This window comes from Polistes fuscatus, unplaced genomic scaffold, assembly GCF_010416935.1.
Source record: "Polistes fuscatus isolate 324 unplaced genomic scaffold, CU_Pfus_HIC Scaffold43, whole genome shotgun sequence".
NCBI lineage: Eukaryota > Metazoa > Arthropoda > Insecta > Hymenoptera > Vespidae > Polistes > Polistes fuscatus.
Genome location: NW_025113122.1, coordinates 117,474 through 139,475, shown reverse-complemented (window position 1 = coordinate 139,475; position 22,002 = coordinate 117,474). Strand labels below are relative to the sequence as shown.

At 39.0% G+C, this 22,002-nt stretch overlaps 2 protein-coding genes across 2 annotated transcripts; both read left to right on the top strand.

Annotated features, from left to right (window-relative positions):
* The first annotated feature begins 17,722 nt into the window (after nucleotides 1-17,722).
* LOC122521620 lies at nucleotides 17,723-18,751 on the top strand. The gene has a single exon (XM_043642463.1). It carries the CDS (start codon nucleotides 17,723-17,725, stop codon nucleotides 18,749-18,751), a length of 1,029 nt encoding a protein of 342 aa, XP_043498398.1.
* A 320-nt stretch (nucleotides 18,752-19,071) lies between these two features.
* Nucleotides 19,072-21,182, top strand: LOC122521619. Its single transcript, XM_043642462.1, has 2 exons — nucleotides 19,072-20,820; nucleotides 20,871-21,182. The coding sequence occupies exons 1-2, from the start codon at nucleotides 19,072-19,074 to the stop codon at nucleotides 21,180-21,182; spliced, it is 2,061 nt and encodes a 686-aa protein (XP_043498397.1).
* Nucleotides 21,183-22,002: the final 820 nt, after the last annotated feature.

Below are 22,002 nucleotides of genomic sequence, written 5' to 3'. Positions count from 1 at the left end.
GGGTATAAAAAGGTATTTCTATTCTGCTCGCACTAACGCCTTTATATTATTATGAAATTTCCTATTCATTCACTTTTTTTATAATACAACTAAATTTAAAAAAAACTTTTATTGCTAAAAAATGATCTGATAGACAGCAAGCTTTAATATCTCTTAAATTTGTATTCTCTTTTCAACACATTTAATACACCGCTAAAACTTTTTAATTTAAAAAACAATGACTGGGTATTAAAAGTTGGTTGTATTTTGCTCGCACTATCGCCTTTTATATTAATATTCACTTTTTTTATATTACAATTGAATTTAAAAAAAATTTCATTGCTAAATGATGAGCTTATAGATCGCAAGCATAAATAGCACTTAGATTTGAACAGTCTGTTCAACACATTCGATACACCGCTTACAAATTTTAATTAAAATAACAATAACTTGAAAAAAAAGGTATTTCTCTTCTGCTCGCACTAACGCCTTTATATTATTATGAAATTTCTTACGGATTCACTTTTTTATAATACAACTTAATTTAAAAAAAATTTCATTGCTAAAAAATGATCTGATAGACAGAAAGTTTCAATATCACTTAGATTTGTATTCTCTTTCCAACACATTGAATACAGCGCTAAAACTTTTTAATTTAAAAAATTATAGCTGGGTATTAAAAAGTATTTGTATTTTGCTCGCAGTAACGTCTTTTATATTAATACTCTCTTTTTTTATATTACAATTAAATTTAAAAAAAACTTTTATTGCTAAATTAAGATCTGATAGATCGCAAGCATGAATAGCACTTAGATTCGTACACTCTTTTCAACACATTCAATACACCAGTAACAATTTTTAATTAAAACAACAATAATTAGGTATAAAAATGTATTTCTATTCTGCTCGCACTAACGCCTTTTTTATTATTATGAAATTTCTTACGGATTCACTTTTTTATAATACAACTTAATTTTAAAAAAACTTTCATTTCTAAAAAATGATCTGATAGACAGCAAGTTTCAATATCACTTTGATTTGTATTCTCTTTTCAACACATTCAATACAGCGCTAAAACTTTTTAGTTTAAAAAATAATAGCTGGGTATTAAAAGGTATTTGTATTTTGCTCGAACAAACGTCTTTTATATTAATATTCTCTTTTTTTATAATACAACTAAATTTAAAAAAAACCATCATTGCTAAAAAATGATCTGATAGACAGCAAGCTTCAATATCTCTTAGATTTGTATTCTCTTTTTAACACATTTAATACAGCGCTAAAACATTTTAATTTAAAAAACAATGACTGGGTATTAAAAGGTATTTGTATTTTGCTCGCACAAACGTCTTTTATATTAATATTCTCTTTTTTTATAATACAACTAAATTTAAAAAAAACTTTCATTGCTAAAGAAGGATCTAATAGACAGCAAGCTTCAATATCACTTAGATTTGTACAGTCTTTTCAACTCATTTAATACTCCGCTAACAATTTATAATTAAGATAACAATAACTTGGAAAAAAAGGTATTTCTATTCTGCTCGCACTAACGCTTTTTATATGATTATGAAATTTCTTACGGATTCACTTTTTTATAATACAACTTTATTTAAAAGAAACTTTCATTTCTAAAAAATGATCTGATAGACAGCAAGTTTCAATATCATTTAGATTTGTATTCTCTTTTCTACACATTCAATACAGCGCTAAAACTTTTTAATTTAAAAAACAATTGCTTTGTATAAAATGGTAGTTGTATTCTGCTTGCACTTACATCTTTTATATAATTATGCAGTTTGTTACGCTTTCACTTTTTTTATAATAAAACTTATATTTCAAAAAACTTTTATTGCTAAAAGATGATCTGTACGATCGGAATCGATTGTAGCCGAAAATCGATTGTAACTAATAAACGAGATTATCGGTCGCGCACTAATCGATAGAGAGGAACTAGTAACTAGGCACTAGCATCCATAACCCCATCACTCGACCTCTGAGTGAGTGCACCCTGCAGGACACATTACAAAAGACACTCAGTCTATTCTACTGCTGGACGCCTCCGAGGACACTTGGAAACAAAATAATCGGAGACAACGAGCGAGAGGATCATAGAAAGACGGGGAGTTTATCTGTTAAGCGAATACGTCTTCCAGATATTATAACACCAGTGTTGGATCGCAGAAGCGGTATATATTCACAATAATCGAGGATTAGAGGCGATAATTAAGGTGATATTTATATATTCACCACATTCGAGAAGTAGAGGCGATAATTAAGGTGATATTTATATATTCACCACAATCGAGAAGTAGAGGCGATAATTAACGGTGAGAGATATAATTTCTATTTCTTTTAACGTGATTACCCATCCGGGTAATCGTGACGAGAAGTTGATCACGGACTATGTCCGTGATCCATCGTCGTCCATTGTACTGATAACAACTGGGTTTTTTGCCGCAAGTCTTTTTCTCTTACGAGCCAATAAAGCATTGCACTTATTAGCTCAACCACGTGTTTTATTTTATTATAATTCACCTTTTCACCCTCCTTATAATTAGCTTAATCTAATCGCTGGAGGACTCCATGTTTTAGGAATTTTTGCAAATACATTTTGGTGCCTCCTGTGAGGCACGAATTTCTGATTCCTGGTTTGAGTTAAGTTGCGTATTCGGAATCGCCACTGAGAAAATCTAGTTCCTGAACATACACGCTGCCACGTCGAGCTAGTCATCATAAAGGATTCGAAAAGGAGATAAGTAGATTGCATCATTTGTGCATACGTTTATGCGTATCCACTTTAAACATTATAAAATATTCTATATGAAAATGTGTCTTCGAACCCCGTAGAAGTTCGTATTTTCTAATATAAATTTTATTATTTTCTCTCATCTTTCTTACTAAATTGTTATATTAAAATCGAAAACAACTTATTCGATTCCATTTCAAAATTTATCCGAAGTAACGTACATTAGTAGAATTTGAAAATCGTTTTGTTCACGGACAAAGGGCGAGAATAGTTTCGACGGTTACATCGCTTAGCAACGGTACATTTGTTCAAACATAAGACTAGGCAACAAAGAAATCGTGACGTCAGTTGGACCGGTAAACAAGGAACCCTACGTTCGGTAAACATACAAGCCCCTTTCACTAACTCACAGCTCAGGACCGTAACCGCGTGATCAGAAACCCGACGCATCATAACAAAAAATTTAAATAATAAAATCTTCGCACCCAACATAATCTATATTAATCCATCTTTGAAAAGTAAAATAATTAACGTCAAAACAAAATGGAATCGGTAAAACGTCTTAGACGGGAACGAAAGATTTTGAAGGGCCGATTAACTTATTTAGAAAACTTAGTCAGGAAAGAGAATTCAGAGACGGACGAATTAGTAGATCGCTATGAACGTCTTTCTGAACAAATAAACGAATACGAACGATCGCATCGAGAGTGTATAAATTTCGGCCCCGAAGAGGACGAGGAATTTGACGATTTAGAAGATCTTTTTTACCGATATCATTCAATCGGATCTACAATTAAGAAAAGAAGAACATCCGCGGCTAACGTCGCGAACGATAGCAGCATAACGTCAAATCAGACTAGTACGACCGAACGGCAAATTAAATTAAAACGAATTGAGGTACCTAGATTCGATGGAAGATTAGAAAAATGGTTAGAATTTAAGAAAAGTTTTTTAACTCTGATAGACGCGCGGACCGACATATCCGATCTAGAAAAACACGCATATCTTCGAGATGCATTGCATGGCCGTGCACTCGAAGTGATTACACTATATTCAGGGGACGGGTCGAATTAGAAACTCGCGTGGGAAGCATTATTAGAAAAATACGATAAGAAACGCGTACTTCTGGCAAGACTTCTCGACACGATTCTGGATTTAACACACTCCGAGGATGATTCGGCAAGAGGGATTCAGAAACTCATAAGAGATACGGAGGCATATCTCAACATGATTGATTCGTTTAACGAGCCTCATACCCTAACAGTGCGCGTTATCGAGCGCCTCTTACCTCGTCGCGTTCGGGAAGAATGGGATCGACAACTCAATTCGGACGATTACCCTACCCGTAAGGAACTTTATAAATTTTTAAAAGAGATAGACCACCGATACAGTGCATCAGAGAAGCTAACTACGGATTTTAATGACGAGCCCCGCGAAAAACGTAAACGCACTGCGCCGACCGGGTTACGACTGCGAAAACAACAAAATACAAGAACGACACGTACATTTCTCACGGATTTTACACCGAAATGCACCCTTTGCAAGAGAGGCTCTCACCAAATATATTGTTGTAGTCGATACGAACGCATGACATCGCTCGAGCGGTGGACGGTAATTAAATCTCGGAAATTATGTCCAAATTGTTTAAAAGGACATACAGGGAACTGTCAACGTACATGTTGTCGGATTTGCCATAGACCGCATCATACATCATTACATCGAACTAATACGAATAATCACACGGAAAAATATGAAGGCCCATCTCCAAAAAGGGAAGCTGTCGCGACCGCGTCTCAAACCGACTCTCAACCATTATGACTCAAGCCAGGCTTTAACGTTAACCCGCGAGGTACACCGCCTCAATTACACATGAGCGCGATGTGTCGCGTGAGAAGGGGGACGGAACTTATAAGCAGTGCCGCGCAATATTAGACACCTGCGCAGCGGCGCATTTTATAACCGAAGATGTCGCGAAGGAATTACGTTTACCAATTAGACCGTACTCAATTCCTATCAATGCCATCAACGATACACGAACTAGATCGACAGGTATTATCGAGATAACAATTCAATCCCTAGATAGTCGATATAAATGGAACCTTTCGCTACTCATCGTACCCAAGATAGCCGACCAAGTTCCAAGCGAAGTCTTTCCTCGAGAACTTATTAAGATTCCAATCGATCGAAAATTAGCAGATCCTCAGTTTCACTTATCGCGACCAGTGGACATTTTGATAGGTTCTGGAGCAACGTTATCTCTTATGTCCGTTGGACAATTTCGTTTGTCACGCGCCCGCGGCGATCTAATTCTTCAAAAAACGCAGTTAGGTTGGGTAGTCGTCGGCGGAATCGACTCGGAAGAACCAAAGGAAAAAACCGCGCTGTTCGCGATAGCCAAGTTGAGAGACCAATTAGAAAGGTTTTGGTTAATCGAGGACGCGATCGTGACGCGAACGGAGGGGTAGTAGAATGCGAAACCCATTATATTTAAAATACAAAACGCGACGAAACTGGACGATATATAGTGCGTTTACCTTTCCGCGAAAAAGGACACGATTACAGCGATCTGTATCATATAGCTTTACGCCGCTTCCACAACTTATGGAAGAAGTTGAACGCGAACCCAGAACTTCGGAAAGAGTATGAGCGCACCATGCAGGAATATTTAACATTATGACACATGTCGCTTGTCGAGGACGACCCGACGGGCGGCAGTTATCTTCCCCACCACGCCGTTATTAAATCAAACAGCACGACGACAAAGTTTCGAGTCGTATTCGACGCTTCTGCAAAGAATAGTAAGGGCATTTCCCTTAATAGTACATTGTTAGTCGGGCCTACGATAAAGGACACATTAGTGGAACATTTACTGCGATTTCGTACATATCGATACGTGTTTACCGCGGATATAGAGAAAATGTATCGACAGATATGGATACATCCGGACGATCGGCAATATCAACGTATATTTTGGATACATAAGGATCGAATTCGTACGTTCGATCTTAAAACGGTTACATTCGATATAGCGTCGGCACCCTTTCTCGCCATTCGGACCATAAAGCAACTAGCGAAAGATGAAGGCGTCAATTGTCCCCTCGGAGCCGAGATTCTAAACCGAGATTTATACGTCGACGATCTCCGATGACATCGAGAAACTCGGGAGAATACGAGACCAGACCATCGAGATATTAAAACGAGGCAATTTTAACATACGGCAATGGGCTTCCAATTATAGACCGATTCTCGATAAATTAGATACAAAAAATGTTAACGTCGAATTCTTCTCCGGAGAAACATCGATCCTAAAGACACTCGGAATTTCATGGAATGCACATCATGATCATTTGATCTATTCAGTTGCACCGATAGACCTTCATGAAAAAATTACAAAACGTCGGATTCTGTCGGAAATCGCGAAAATATATGATCCACTTGGACTATCAGGCCCCATTATATTGACAGCTAAAATCTTAATCCAAGATTGCTGGAAAACTAAGGTCGATTGGGACGAGTCGGTACCTAATGCATTGCATTCCTCCTGGACCAGGTTTGCGGAACAATTAAAATTAATTGACAATTTGACCATTGAAAGACGTTTGACCATTGATAATCACAATGAAGTACAAATTCACGGATTCTGCGATGCGAGTCAGGCGGGTTACGGTGGTAGTTATATGTAAGATCGCGAGATCAAGCCGGTAACGTACATGTACGATTATTCTGCGCGATGAGCCGTGTGGCTCCACTGAAGGACACGACCGTACCGCGATTAGAATTATGTGGAGCATTAACGCTTGCTCGATTATATAGAGAGATACGGGCATCTTGCGGAATGAGACCTGACAAGATAATCTTTTGGTCCGATTCCATGATTGTATTAGGTTTGTTAAAAAAGGATCCCAACACGTTGAAACAATTCACGGCGAATCGCGTACGCGAAATCCAGGAAATTTGTGTAGGGATCACGTGGCGGCACGTACGAACAGAAAACAATCCCGCGGACGCATTATCTCGCGGACAACTTCCACGCGAATTCATAAAAACAATTCGTCGTTTCATGGCCCTTCTTAGCTTCGCCGACCGGAATTTGAATGGCCAATTCAGACCGAAACAGAGACAGACGAACTACCAGAACCTAAAAATATTCCACTATTGATGACACAGATCGAACCGGAGAGCATATTTCGGCGATTCTCTAACTACACGCGATTATTAAGAATCACAGCTCGATGTAGAAGATGGATCTAAACCAATTCATATCGGGGAGAAATTTCGACCGCGGAAATAATAGATACAGAACGACACGTACTCAGACTCATACAAAATGAACAATTTCGCGCTGAAAAAGAGAAATTAACTAAATCGGAAGGAGTAAAGGGTGCAACTCGCCGCGCTAAACCCAATCATCGGTGAAACAGGCTTGATTCGAGTAGGAGGCCGATTAAGAAATGCGAACTTACCTTTCCAGGAGAAATGTCCAATATTATTACCATCGCACTACCACGTGACCGATCTCCTCATCCGGAAATTCCGTGAACAAAATTTTCATGCCGGCATACAAACTACTCTCTACGCTATACGCCAACGATTTTGGCTTTTGGACGGCAAGAATCAAGTGCGAAAAATCGTACGTCATTGCGTACGTTCTGGTATACAATACAAAATGGGCGATCTACCGAGATCTCGAGTCCAAGAAACCATCGCGGTTTCCTACACTGGAGTGGATTTCTTTGGTCCACTTTACGTAAAAGAAAAGAAATACCGTAATAAGGGTCGCGTGAAGGTATACGGGTGCATTTTCGTCTGCATTTGCATAAAGGCCGTGCATATCGAGTTATTCAGCAACTTGACAACAGACGCTATTTTGGCCGCCTTTCGACGTTTCACGGGGCGAAGAGCGTTTCCAACACACGTATATTCGGATAACGGGACTAATTTTGTCGGGGCGAACAACCAATTAAGGGAATTATACGCGTTAATCGAATCGGACGAGTTCCGAACAAAGATCCATAATTACGCGACCGACCAAAGAATCTCGTGACACTTCAACCCCTTACTATCACCTCATTTCGGAGGTCTATTGGAGGCCGCGGTTAAGTCATTCAAACACCATTTTAGACGGGTGGTAGGAGAAGCCTTATTTACATATGAGGAACTGGACACATTCGCGATCGAGATCGAAGCCATATTAAATTCGAAACCTTTATACCCTATTTCGTCAGATATGAACGATGCGACAGCTCTAACACCTGCACATTTTTTAGTAGGAAGACCTCTCAATATGCTACCAGAAGAAAACTATGAAAACTAACCGACAAATCGACTATCGTCATGGAAGCACATTACAAAGGTGCGACAAGACTTCTGGCGACGATGGTACATCGAATATTTACGCGAGCTGCAGAAACGTCAGAAATAGAATAATTCACAATATAAACTTGAGAAGGATACAATAGTCATCCTCATCGATGAGAATAAACCCGGTATAAGATGGCAATTTGGACGGATCATAGACGTCCATCCCGGAGAAAACGACGTGGTTCGGGTAGTGACCATAAAAACTACTCACGGAAACGTCAAGCGAAACACGACAACCATTTGCCCCTTGTTAAATAATAGTTGAATATTTTAAGTATATATTTTAGACGAAATATTGATACATAATGTAATTTGCGATAGATAAGCTTGTACGTACAAGATATATAAGTCGCCTGGCCAGCGACATTATAACGACGCTAAACGATCTACGACAAACCCATTGTAACCTAAATTAAAAATTAACGCCACACCTACGTAGGTTAGAGTATTGTTGATAGGTACCCTCTCAACGGAAAGAGTATGTACGATCGGGATCGATCGTAGCTGAAAATCGATTGTAACTAAAAAACGAGATTATCGGGCGCGCACTAATCGATAGAGAGGAACTAGTAACTAAGCACTAGCATCCATAACCCCACCACTCGACCTCTGAGTAAGTGCACCCTGCAGGGCACATTACAAAAGACACTCAGTCTATTCTACCGCTGGACACCTACGAGGACACTTGGAAACAAAATAATCGGAGACAACGAGCGAGAGGATCATAGAAAGACAAGGAGTTTATCTGTTAAGCGAATACGTCTTCCAGATATTATAACACCAGTGGTGGATCGCAGAAGCGGTATATATTCACAATAATCGAGGAGTAGAGGCGATAATTAAGGTGATATTTATATATTCACCATATTCGAGAAGTAGAGGCGATAATTAAGGTGATATTTATATATTCACCACATTCGAGAAGTAGAGGCGATAATTTAGGTGATATTTATATATTCACCACATTCGAGAAGTAGAGGCGATAATTAAGGTGATATTTATATATTCACCACAATCGAGAAGTAGAGGCGATAATTAACGGTGAGAGATACAATTTCTATTTCTTTCAACGTGATTACCCATCTGGGTAATCGTGACGAGAAATTGATCACGGACTATGTCCGTGATCCATCGTCGTCCATTGTACTGATAACAACAGGGTTTTTTGCCGCAAGTCTTTTTCCCTGACGAGCCAATAAAGCATTGCACTTATTAGCTCAACCACGTGTTTTATTTTATTATAATTCACCTTTTAACCCTCCTTATAATTAGCTTAATCTAATCGCCGGAGGACTCCATGTTGGAGGAATTTTGGCGAATACATGATCTGATAGACCGCAAGCATAAATAGCACTTAGATTAGTACAGTTTTTTCAACACATTCAATACACCGCTAACAATTTTTAATTAAAAAAACAATAAAAGGGTATAAAAATGTATTTCTATTTTGCTCGCACTAACGCCTTTATATTATTATGAAATTTCTTACGCATTCACTTTTTTTATAATACAACTAAATTAAAAGAAAACTTTCATTGCTAAAAATGATCTGATAGACAGCAATCTTTATTATCACTTAGATTTGTATTCTCTTTTCAACACATTTAATACAGCGCTAAAACTTTTTAATTTAAAAAACAATTGCTGGGTATTAAAAGGTAGTTGTATTTTGGTCGCCCTAAATCCTTTTATACTAATATTCAGTTTTTTTATTACAATTTATTACAATTGAATTTAAGAAAAACTTTCATTGCTAAATGATGATCTGATATATCGCAAGCACAAAATAGCACTTAGACTTGTACACTCTTTTCCACACATTTAATACACCACTAACAATTTTTAATTAAAATAAAAATAACTTGGTATAAAATGGTAGCTGTGTTCTGCTCGCACTAACGCCTTTTATATTAATATTCACTTTTTTAGGCATTCACTTTTTTTATAATACAACTAAATTTAAAAAAAACTTTCATTGCTAAAAAATGATCTGATAGACAGCAAGCTTCATTATCACTTTGATTTGTAAACTCTTTTAAATACATTTAACACGCCGCTCACACTTTTCAATTTAAAAAACTATTGCTGTGTATAAAATGGTAGTTGTATTCTGCTTGCACTTACGTTTTTAATATTATTATGCAGTTTGTTACGCAATCACTTTTTCTATAGTAAAATCTATATTAAAAAAAATTTTATTGCTAAAAGATGATCTGATAGACCGCAAAAATAAATAGAACTTAGTATATTACACTCTTTTCAACAGATTCAATAAACCGCTAAAAATTTTTAATTAAAACAACAATAACTTGGTATAAAAAGGTAGTCGTATTTTGCTCGCACTAACGCTTTTTATAATAATTTAAGACTATTTATAGTGTAGGTGGAATACAGTTAAAAACAAAATTTTGTTTCTATAACGAGAATATTTAAACTTTTATTTTCAAACTTATGTGAATAATATTTGCATATCTTACCTGTAACGAGAAGAAACGAAATTTAGTGTTCGTTATAAACAATATCGTCCCTACTGCTCAAGTAAACGCTTGTGACTGATCTAGCAAATCTTATCTATTCCCCCTCTCTTTTACAACAGCTGACTTATATATCAATTGTATGTACAGACGATTTTGATTAACCCGGTAAATAATTAAAGAATATTTCTTTACATCTTCCCTCCCGAAGGAGAAAATATTTACATTTTCTTATGAATAATGTACAGATAATATAACTATCTTATAACTAAATCAGCAATTAACAAAAACCTTCTTTTTTTTATGAATTTCATGTTATTGCTGAAATTAAACTTGATACATCGAATAAATTTGATCTTTGTCTTTTCCGTCCCATGTTAATTTCAAATATTGAGTTCGAAAGTTTTTTTAAAATTTCATAGGGACCACTTCTCAATTTATCCAGGTTTTTCTATTTAACTTGTTTCCATTCTCCACGTATACCAAATCGCCTGCGGACAACATCAACGCTTTTCTATTTTTATCATAGACCTTCTTATTATACTCATGGGATTTTTTTGAGTTTTCTAACGCTGTTATTTTATCTTTTGCCCAATCTTCCTCAATGATTGTTATTCTTAATTCTTTAGGCAGTGTTGTGGAGTTTTTTCCATACATCAGGTATGCGGGAGCAAATCCTGTGATACTATGTTTCGTGTCGTTGTAATTTTTCACACATTCTTGTGCTACTGTTGTCAAAGCTAAGTTCTTCTTGTTTTCATTCATTTTGCATCTGATCCTGTTGACGAGTTTCTGATTCAATCTCTCGTGTAAACCATTTGAGAACGGGGAATCAACACTTGTAAAAATGATAAGTATATATTTTCTTCTATGTACTCTCGGAACTCTTTTGAATCTATCCCGGGATATTGATCAGCTAAAATGCATCCAATTTACTCCGTTTCTGCGACCATATCTTCCAATTTAATAAAATCGGGTGCAATCTGGGATTTGGACTTTCGTATATAGGCATATCGTGTGAAATGGTCGACTAAGAGGTGTAGGTACCTCTTCGTCGAGCGTGATTAACCAAACCCTCCTATGGTGTCTATTGACATAATCTGATATGGTTCTGTTGCCGGGCCTAATTGTGACATTAGGCCGTATTTTTGTTGTTCTCTTGTTTTATTTTTGATCCATGTCAGACAATCTCTACAAATTTTTTTATATTTTCTGTCAAATTTTCGGCTGTATAATATGGACTGATATTTTGATGCATCTGTCTTATGCCTATATGACCTAAATTCTCATGGATATCTTTAAAAATCGCTGAGCTGTATTCTTCTGACAAGATAATTTTCTCATGTTATTCATTATTTTATAATAAATGTTATTTTTGGCTATCAATTTATCTTTCCTTGTTTGTATTTTATTATTCTTCTTTTCGTCTTCGACAATATTTTCCAATTTTATCATATTTACAGTTTTTAGTTGTTCTCTAAAATCTTTGTCTAAGTTCAGTACTGGATTCCTACTAAGACAATCCGCCTCTTGGTTATATTTTCCTTGAGAGTATTCAATTTCAAGATCGTATTGAGATAAATAGTTTGTTAAATCTCCCAAGTCATCATCCGTTCGCGATTTAATATTTAGATTTTCTAATAGCTTGTGATCTGAAATTACCTTGAATTTTCTGCCCAGTAGTAGGTGCTGCCAATACTGTAAGCATTCTTTTATTGCTGAGCAATCTAAGAATATTTCTTTTTTCTTTTTCTGTGCTGTATTTAATTTTTTTGAAAAATATCCAACGGGTTTTTCCTCTCCATTCTCTTGAATTTGTTTCAATATTGCCCCAAGTCCAAGAAGGCTGGCATCTGTATAGATCCGTATTAACAGTTTTGGGTCAAAAATTGTAAGAACTTGCTGTAAGCATAGTATTCGTTTCATCTCATCGAAAGATTTCTGGCATTCTTCGGTCCATTTAAACTCTTGGTCTTTCCGCAATAAATTGTGTAGCGGGTCAAAATTAATAGCTATGTTTGGTTCATACCTATGATAAAAATTTATTTTGCCTAGGAACTGTCTTACATTTTTTTTTGTAGTTGGCATTGGAAATTTTCTTATCGCAATTAGATTGTCGTTTAGAGGTTTGACCGAATTGTTTTGTATAATATGGCCCAAGGATTTCACCGAGTCTCTTGCAAAAGCGCATTTCGCTAATTTCAATCTGAATCCCTCCTTTTTTATTGCTTGAAATAGCTGCCTTAGGTGATTCATATGTTCGTTGAATGATTTGGAAAATATTAGTAAGTCGTCTATATAACAGACGGTGAACTCTGCAATATTGTTTTTTCTGATTATGATACTCATTATCCTTTGAAATATCGCTGGTGAGGTCTTAAGTCTAAATTGTAAAAAAGTCCACTGGAAGTGACCTTCTTGTGTAACGAATGTCGTTTTGTATCTGTCTGACACTTGTTAAGGAATGGACCAGAATGCCGAGTTTATATCTAGCGTCGAAAAATATTTACAGTTTCTTGTTTAAATCACAAGGTCTTCAATCAAAGGGAGTGGTTGCGATTGTGGAACAACGATTTTGTTTAAGTCCCTGAAGTCAATGCATAATCTCGATTTCCTGTTTTCTACTTTCTTGAATGCTAGAGTAACTAGCGCGGCGAACGGGCTGTATGATTCCTCTATCAATCTTTTATCTAATAATTTTGCTACTTGCGATTCAATTTCCTTCTTGTCTTCTACTCTGCATCGATATGGTCTCTTACTGCAATATTTCTCTGTCTGTAAATCGATTTGTGCTTCATAGTTTTTCACTGTGCCTATGTCGTATTTATCTTTAGCAAAAATTTAAGTATTTTCATTTATTCGTTCTTTTATTATAAGTCTTTCTTCATTTTTCAGATGATTTATATCAATCTTAAAGTCTTCTTCTTTGACATTCTTGTTGGAATTAACCAACATTTTCTCTTCTACGCTTTCATTCCTTAAGTTTTTATCAATCATACTATTATTTCCTGTTATATTATTTCCTGTTATATATTATACTTCCATAAACGAGGTGAACCTTTTTGTTTAATCCGTATACAAGAAAAGCGAGCAAGAGGTGAGATACGTGTTTAATTTTTTGTTTAAACCGCAATTCCTTATTATATTTAATTTATCAACCAGAGCTTTTATGCTACAAGGCTTTTTTCCTGATGAGCCAATATAGTATTTTACTTTGTATTAATGTAACCTAGTGTTTTTCTTTTTTCTTATATGTTGTTTTATTTTAATATTTTTTTTAATAATTGTATTTTATTTAAATTGTATTTAATATATTTATTTTATTAAAGTTTGTATTGAAGTTCTATTTTAATTTATTTACAAATGTAGAGTATATATTGGAATTCAGGAAAATTGTAGTTATTTCATATTGAATACAATAAAGATGAAGAAGTAAATGTTGTGTTGCTTCAGTTTTTAGATTTACTGAAGATTGGCCAGAAAATTGTACAGAAAGTTGCTGGACACGTTGCAATTCAAATTAATAAAACAATAAGGCCAATCGGACGTTGATCTTTAACTATTTTCTTTAGCAACAATACAAAAATTAGGATTAGGCGTTCGCATTTATCTATAGTTTAAATTAAATTTTTTGTTAATAATTATTGTAGAAAATTTATTTTAATTATTTTAATTATTTTAATTTTTAAGTTATTATTAAACTATAATCTCTTGCAGCTTTTTTATTGATCAGGATAAGTGTTCGAAAATTGCGCCTCTCAAATTAGATGACAGCACCTCTCGGATAGCATGATTAAGACGCCGTCTGTTATCATCGAGAAGAAGACATATCGATTGCTCTTATTGATCAAGGGATAACGCCACTTAACGTGTAAATAGATCATTGGTCCCTTGTGGCGTCATCCTCTGCGTGTTATTCTCTTATTGGTTTTGTTGTTCTCTCTTCCTAGCGTGGAACGCGCTAATTGGTGTATCGTTTTTTTCTATCTTCCACTCTGTTCCTCGACTCGAACCGAAAAGTGGCGTGATCCAGGTAGAATCGTTTATTAAGTTAATCTGTGCGGACGTACTTTTCGAAATCAAAAATAATTGTGCATCATCTCCTTAGACTACATCTCGCTTCTTCTCATCTCTCAACGTTCCATCTCTCACCGTTCCATCTCTCATCGTTCCATCTCATCTAATTCTTATTTCTTCTTTCACTTTCATTAACGAAATATCAGGTAATCTATTAACCTCTGACCTCTCATTCTTGTCTTACTCGTTTCATTAATTTTTATCCATTCTCATATTAAATTTATTATTATCTTGCTAACGACTTCTCGTACTACGTGCTTCCGGCACACGTGGCGTGATATCCGGTACATGTGGCGTAGTCCATATATTACTAGTTATTAAATCATATTATAATTTTGCTATCTCTATTTCTTTTGTTCACAAATTTTAATAAATCTCGTTACATACGAACTCTACCAGAAATTAAAATAATACAGTCCACTTGCCTATCTCGTCCGTCTATTATCCTTGTTCTTAATACTATCCGATCTTTTCTTCGCTCATCTCTATCCCAACTAGTTATTTCTCGAACATTTTTTGGTCCTTCGAGCCGGATGTTAGAGTTTTGTGTAAGTGTAACAGAATTAAAAAATTTGTGAAAAGTGTCGTGCACACCTCTGTCGCATTGCTGAGCACCCAGGACGTTGTGCTGCGACAGAAAAATCAGTTCAAGGGACCGTAAGCGCAATTTGAACCGCAGTGTGTATTTCATCTAATAGTTTAGACATATCATTATATAGTGGGCTTCCCAAAGCCGAGAGTGATAGTGCTGCGACGAGTGCTCGTTTAGTGGCTTTTCTAGTTCGCTAGGGAAAATCTAGGTGGCGTTGGAAGCTAGCGCTCGAGACTTATCGTCATCTCCCCACTCACGGATCATCTTGGGAAGTAGTGGGGGCGGCCCTACTACTCCTTTATAGTTTCACGTATCAATCGCAATCCTACATCAACATGGCTGCGAAACTAGCGCTGCAGAGGCGCGTGCTGATACCATCTCAAGCCTTACAGCCAATATCAAAAACATTAATTCAATGATTCTCTCTACCGCGGTCGACACAAGGAACTGCTTCGAACAGCGTGGCAAAAGTTCGATGCTGAACACGACCGAATAGTATCGTCATCTCGAGACACGGCTATGGAACAGTCCTACTTTAAGGATAACCGTTATGATACGACCATGCAAAAATATCTAGCTGGACTTACGCTACTAAACCAGCGTATAGAGGAGCTTTCTCAACAGGTACCGCCAGTCACATCTCAGACACAATCTCGTCCAAGGACGGTACTGCCGAACATCTCGCTGCCGAAATTCTCAGGTGCCTTCTCAGACTGGAGACCCTTTGAGGAATTATTTCCTCTATGATAAAAAATAACCCAGACCTCTCACAGGTTGAGAAGTTGCATTATTTAAGGACCAGCTTGGAGGGAGAGGCGGCTAAAGTCATATCAAATCTAAAGCTATCCGCTGATTCCTTCGATATAGCATGGAATAGGTTGTCTGACAGGTTCGACAACAAACGCCTATTGATTCTAGCTCATCTCGATAGGCTGATGGCCCTTCCTCGCATCAAGGAAAGGTCATCTGGATCCCTCCACAAAATCATTAAATCGTCACGTCATTCTAAGTGCTCTAGAGACTTTAGGATGCCCGGTTGATCAATGGGATCACATCCTAGTTCATCAGGTGGGATTGGCGTTAGACGACAAAACTCGCGAGGACTGGGAAACAAGGTTGGGAACATCACGCGAGTTCCCACCACTAGAACAACTCTTAAGTCATCTCACTAGCACAGCTAGAGCGTTGGAACATATCGAGACTCGTAGGTCTTACGGGGAGGGCAAAAGAACATCTCAACAGCCCAAATCAGCCCCCACAAGGTCCTACGCTAGGGCCTTAAACATAAAGGTTTCGGCTACTACGCCAGCATCAACATCTCAGTTAAAAATGGATGAAAGAACAATTAAAAAACATCCTATGCCATTTATAGACGACCTCTCTAATACCTGTACTTTGTAGTCACAGGCACTACATCGCTTTCTGTCCCCTATTCAAGCATCTAAGCCAGCAGAAGAAGGAGAAAGTCATCGCAGAATATCGCCTGTGCTACAATTGCCTAGGCAGGCATAACGTCAGGCAGTGCAGGAGTAATAGACGATGCAACGAGTGTGGAGATCGACATCACACGCTCATTCATCTCGAGAAAAGGACATCTCCTCCATCGCCTAGGACATCTCCTCCAAAATCAAGATCATCTCTGCCAATCTCAAGGTCTTCGAGCACTCTATCAGAAACAACACAGACATCTCAGAGAGTCTCGCCCTCTCAGAGCTCACGGGCATCCTCGGATGAGTCACCGAGAGAGGACCGTCGGAAACCTCCAGTTCAAAGTCATCTCATCGCCGATCCTCCAGCTCAAAGTCATCTTCAACTCGATCATCTCCTACCAAACCCATATCTATCAAGAAGAGTTCTTCTAAGGACTCTTCAAAAAAGTCGTCCTCAGAATGAGAAACAGGTAGGACATCTCATTACCCACATCGTCCTCTCAGATCCATTGTAAAGTCGACCATCTCATCTTCCTCAAGGTCCTCTCAGACGACCAAACGAGTCAGATTTTCGTCACCTATCTCAGACATCGATCGTTCGTCTAATCCCTCGCTTTCAACGTGCTCTCGAGCTCCAGTACTCTTAGCTACTTGTAAAGCTTTTGCCATATCTTTAAATGGATCGCCTAAGCTAGTACGTCTCTCATTGATCCTGGATCGGAGTTGACTTTAGTTTCTTCTAAAATCATAGATAAGCTAAAGCTTAGCCGTTCTCCAGGAAACATCCTATTCAGGGTGTGGGTAGTACATCTCCAGGAGCGACCCAAGGTCAAGTGTCCTTGGTTCTCCAATCGACATACTCGTCATCTCGGGTTCACCTTAAGGCATTCATTTTGCCAAAAATCACATCTCAATTGCCGTCGTCTGTAATATCGGAGCAAGACTGGCCTCATCTCAGATCTCTTAAATTAGCTGATCCTGACTTTCTCACTCCAGATCACATTGACATTCTCATTGGTGCTGATAATCTAGACGAGTTCTCAAGTCCTCTCGGCTTGTTATGGGAGGCGACTCAGAACCTATAGCCTTCCACACGAGGTTCGGTTGGGCAGTTCTAGGCGCAACTTCCAACTCGAGCAAGGTCGATCCTCTCAAAATCTGCCATGCCATCTCTAACGATTCTCTTGACAAAGCTCTCACAAAATTCTGGGTTCAGGAAGAAGTCTCATCTTCCCCCGCATCAACCTTGACTCTCGCTGAATCGCAATGCGAGCAGCACTTTGTTGATACGCACTCTCGATTGCCAACTGGTCGTTACATGGTTCGTCTGCCATTCTCGAAAGACATATCCACCCTCGGGCATTCAAGGTCTCTTGCCATGAGATGCCTTGAAAGACTTCTCAAGAAATTCGAAACCGATAGGAATTTCAAGGAGACCTACTCTGGTTTTCTTAAAGAATATGAGTCTTTAGGACATATGGTTCCTGTTCCTCTCGATGCTCCTGAGCCATCTCAGGCGTTTTATCTCCCGCATCACGGAGTTTGGCGCGAGCAAAGTTCCTCCACCAAACTGCGGGTAGTTTTCAACGGTTCAGCCAAGTCTTCAACCGGTATCTCTCTCAATGATCTTATGCACACTGGTCCGAAGACTCAAACGGACATTTTCGATGTACTGCTGTGGATCAGGCAACACAAGTACATTTTCATAACAGATATTGTTAAAATGTTCCGCCAAATCCAAGTACATCCCAAAGACCATGACCTTCAACGAATTCTCTGGGTCAATGAATCATCTCAAGTTCAGGCATATCAGCTTACATCTGTCACGTATGGTACTCGCTCAGCTCCTTATCTAGCCTGTCGCATTCTTAAACAGCTAGTTGAGGATGAAGGTCATAATTATCCTCTTGCAGTAAACCCTATTCTCAAGGGAAGTTATGTTGACGACATATCAGGGGGGGCAGAGACTATTGATCATCTCAATGCAGTCGCATCTCAGTTAGAGGACATGTGCTCCTCCGCCTGTTTACCACTCGACAAGTGGAAAAGTAATTCCCAACCTCACTCGTACCTCTCTCTCACAGTCTGACAGCTCGCCTGTCCATTCGTTTGATGATAGCACTACCAAGATCTTAGGCATCTCCTGGAATTCTCAGAAGGATGTGTTTACTTTTCACGGTACCATCTCTTTTCACCAAGCGGTCACGAAACGCATCATTCTCTCAGAAGTTGCTCAATTGTTTGATCCTCTTGGACTCCTCTCTCCGGTAGTGATCAAAGCGAAAATTCTCATGCAACGACTCTGGTTGGAAAAGGTTGGCTGGGATGATCATCTCACTCCAGATATCGTTCACGAGTGGTCTCAGTTTAGGCAACATCTCTCTCAATTATCAGTCATAGAGACTCCCGATGGATAAACCTCTCGTCAAAGGCAACCTCAATACAAATCCATGGATTCTCAGACGCCTCTCAACTTGCGATGGCAGCAGTTTATATATTAAGGTGTCGTATGCAGACTCATCCTCAGTAGTCCGTCTACTCTGTGCTAAGACTAAAGTAGCTCCTCTCAAGAGGTTGACAATTCCTAGGCTTGAACTCTCAGCAGCGGCCCTGTTAGCCAAGCTGACCGGAAAAGTAATTAGACTTCTCGACCTCTCGGACGTTCTCACTTTTCTGTGGTCTGACTCTTCTGTGACCCTTGCATGGGTCAAAAACAATCCTATGAGATGGAAGGAATTCGTAGGCAATAGAGTAGCCGCTATTCACGAGTCCGTACCCCATGCTCATTGGAAATTCATCTCCGGAAAGCTCAATCCAGCTGACTGTGCATCTCGTGGGCTCATTGCATCTCAACTCATTGATCACCCACTATGGTGGAGTGGTCCACCATGGCTTTCTCAGTCGCCAGAATTTTGGCCCTCGTCAATACCACCCTCACCGGAAGAGGATTTGGAGGAACGCCCTGGCATCTCACTTGCCCTCTCACAAGCCCAACCTCTAGTTTGGGACCTCGTTGACCTTCCTCAATCATCCTCTTTTCATAGGCATCTCACTAAACTCCTTCGGATCACTGCACTCATTCAGAGGGCAGTCTCGTGCTTTAAAAAGGTTCCTGGCTCGAGCTTGTCCGCATCGCCATTGAATCCAGCAGATCTGGAGAAGGCTAAAACGTTCTGGACACGCGCGACTCAAGAGGCGTATTTCTCACCAGAGTTGAGAACGTTGTCGGCAGGTCAATCTCTCCACAAACGTCACGTTCTGACACGACTCACGGCCTTTGTCGATCGTGCTGGAATTCTCAGGGTTGGTGGACGGTTGCAAAATTCTCAGCTGGATGAAGATAGTAAACATCCAGCAATACTACCTCGTCAGTCAAAATTCACCAACCTAGTCATCTCCGATGCTCACGCCAGAACTATGCATGGAGGAACTCAGCTGACGCTCTCCTACATTCGAAGGACTTTCTGGATTATTGGAGGTCGTGCTCCAGTGAAGTCCTTCCTCAAAGATTGTCTCACTTGTGCTCGAATACGTGGAGTGAGAGCTCAACAACTAATGGCTCCACTACCGGCATCTCGAGTGACACCATCTCTTGTGTTCGAGACTACAGGGCTTGATTACGCCGGGCCAGTAACAATGAAGACCTTTCAAGGCAGAGGTGCAAAGTCCTTCAAGGGTTGGATAGCAGTATTCATATGCTTCTCTACCTCTGCCGTTCATCTCGAGGTAGTTTCTGACTACACCACCGAAGGATTTCTCAAGGCATTTCGCCGGTTCACCAGCCGTAGGGGTATTCCAAAAACGCTCAGAAGCGACTGTGGTACCAACTTCCAGGGGGCGAACAAGCAGCTTAAGGATCTACTCTCAGCTGCAACGAAGGAATCTCTCAAGATCCAAAGACTTCTCGCTAATGATGGCACTAATTGGATCTTCAATCCTCCAGCAGCACCACATATGGGCGGAAAATGGGAGGCGGCGGTGAAATCTATTAAGTATCATCTCAAACGAACTATCTCGGATACATTGCTAACATTCGAAGACTTCTCCACGTTTTTAGCTCAGGTTGAAGCGGTTCTTAATTCTCGACCTCTCAGTTCTCTCTCGGAGGACCCTGATGACATCAGAGCATTAACACCAGGGCATTTCATCAGAGGGGAGGCATTGACAACTATCCCCGAGCCTTCTCTAATAGACATCTCAAATTCCAGGTTATCTCACTTTCAGCGGATTCAAGAGCGCTTCCAGCAATTTTGGAGAAGGTGGTCGACGGAATGTCTGCAAGCGCATCAGACCACATCCAAATGGCAGACATCGCAGAACGATATCAGGAAGGGTCTCTTGTCCTCATCACCGACGAGCGACTTCCGCCCTCGAAATGGCCTCTCGCCAGAGTGATAAAACTACACCCAGGAAAGGACGGTCTCTGCAGGGTTGTCACGCTGAAGACCGCTACCAGCACTATCACTAGACCTATCGTCAAGCTCGCACCATTGCCTCTTCAACCGCACACGGAAACATAGTTTGTTCAACAGCTCAGCACATCTCGTCATGTCAAATTCTCGATTCACGCTCGAGAATTGGGGGGGAGAATGTTCGAAAATTGCGCCTCTCAAATTAGATGACAGCACCTCTCGGATAGCATGATTAAGACGCCGTCTGTTATCATCGAGAAGAAGACATATCGATTGTCTTATTGATCAAGGGATCACGCCACTTAACGTGTAAATAGATCATTGGTCCCTTGTGGCGTCATCCTCTGCGTGTTATTCTCTTATTGGTTTTGTTGTTCTTTCTTCCTAGCGTGGAACGCGCTAATTGGTGTATCGTTTTTTTCTATCTTCCGCTCTGTTCCTCGACTCGAACCGAAAAGTGGCGTGGTCCAGGTAGAATCGTTTATTAAGTTAATCTGTGCGGACGTACTTTTCGAAATCAAAAATAATTGTGCATCATCTCCTTAGACTACATCTCGCTTTCTTCTCATCTCTCAACGTTCCATCTCTCACCGTTCCATCTCTCATCGTTCCATCTCATCTAATTCTTTTTCTTTTTCTTTTTTCAACGAGGCCAGCCTTGTGTTGGGTCTTTCTTACTGATCATCTCTTTACACTATCTTTCACTTTCATTAACGAAATATCAGGTAATCTATTAACCTCTGACCTCTCATTCTTGTATTACTCGTTTCATTAATTTTTATCCATTCTCATATTAAATTTATTATTACCTTGCTAACGACTTCTCGTACTACGTGCTTCCGGCACACGTGGCGTGATATCCGGTACATGTGGCGTAGTCCATATATTACTAGTTATTAAATCATATTATAATTTTGCTATCTCTATT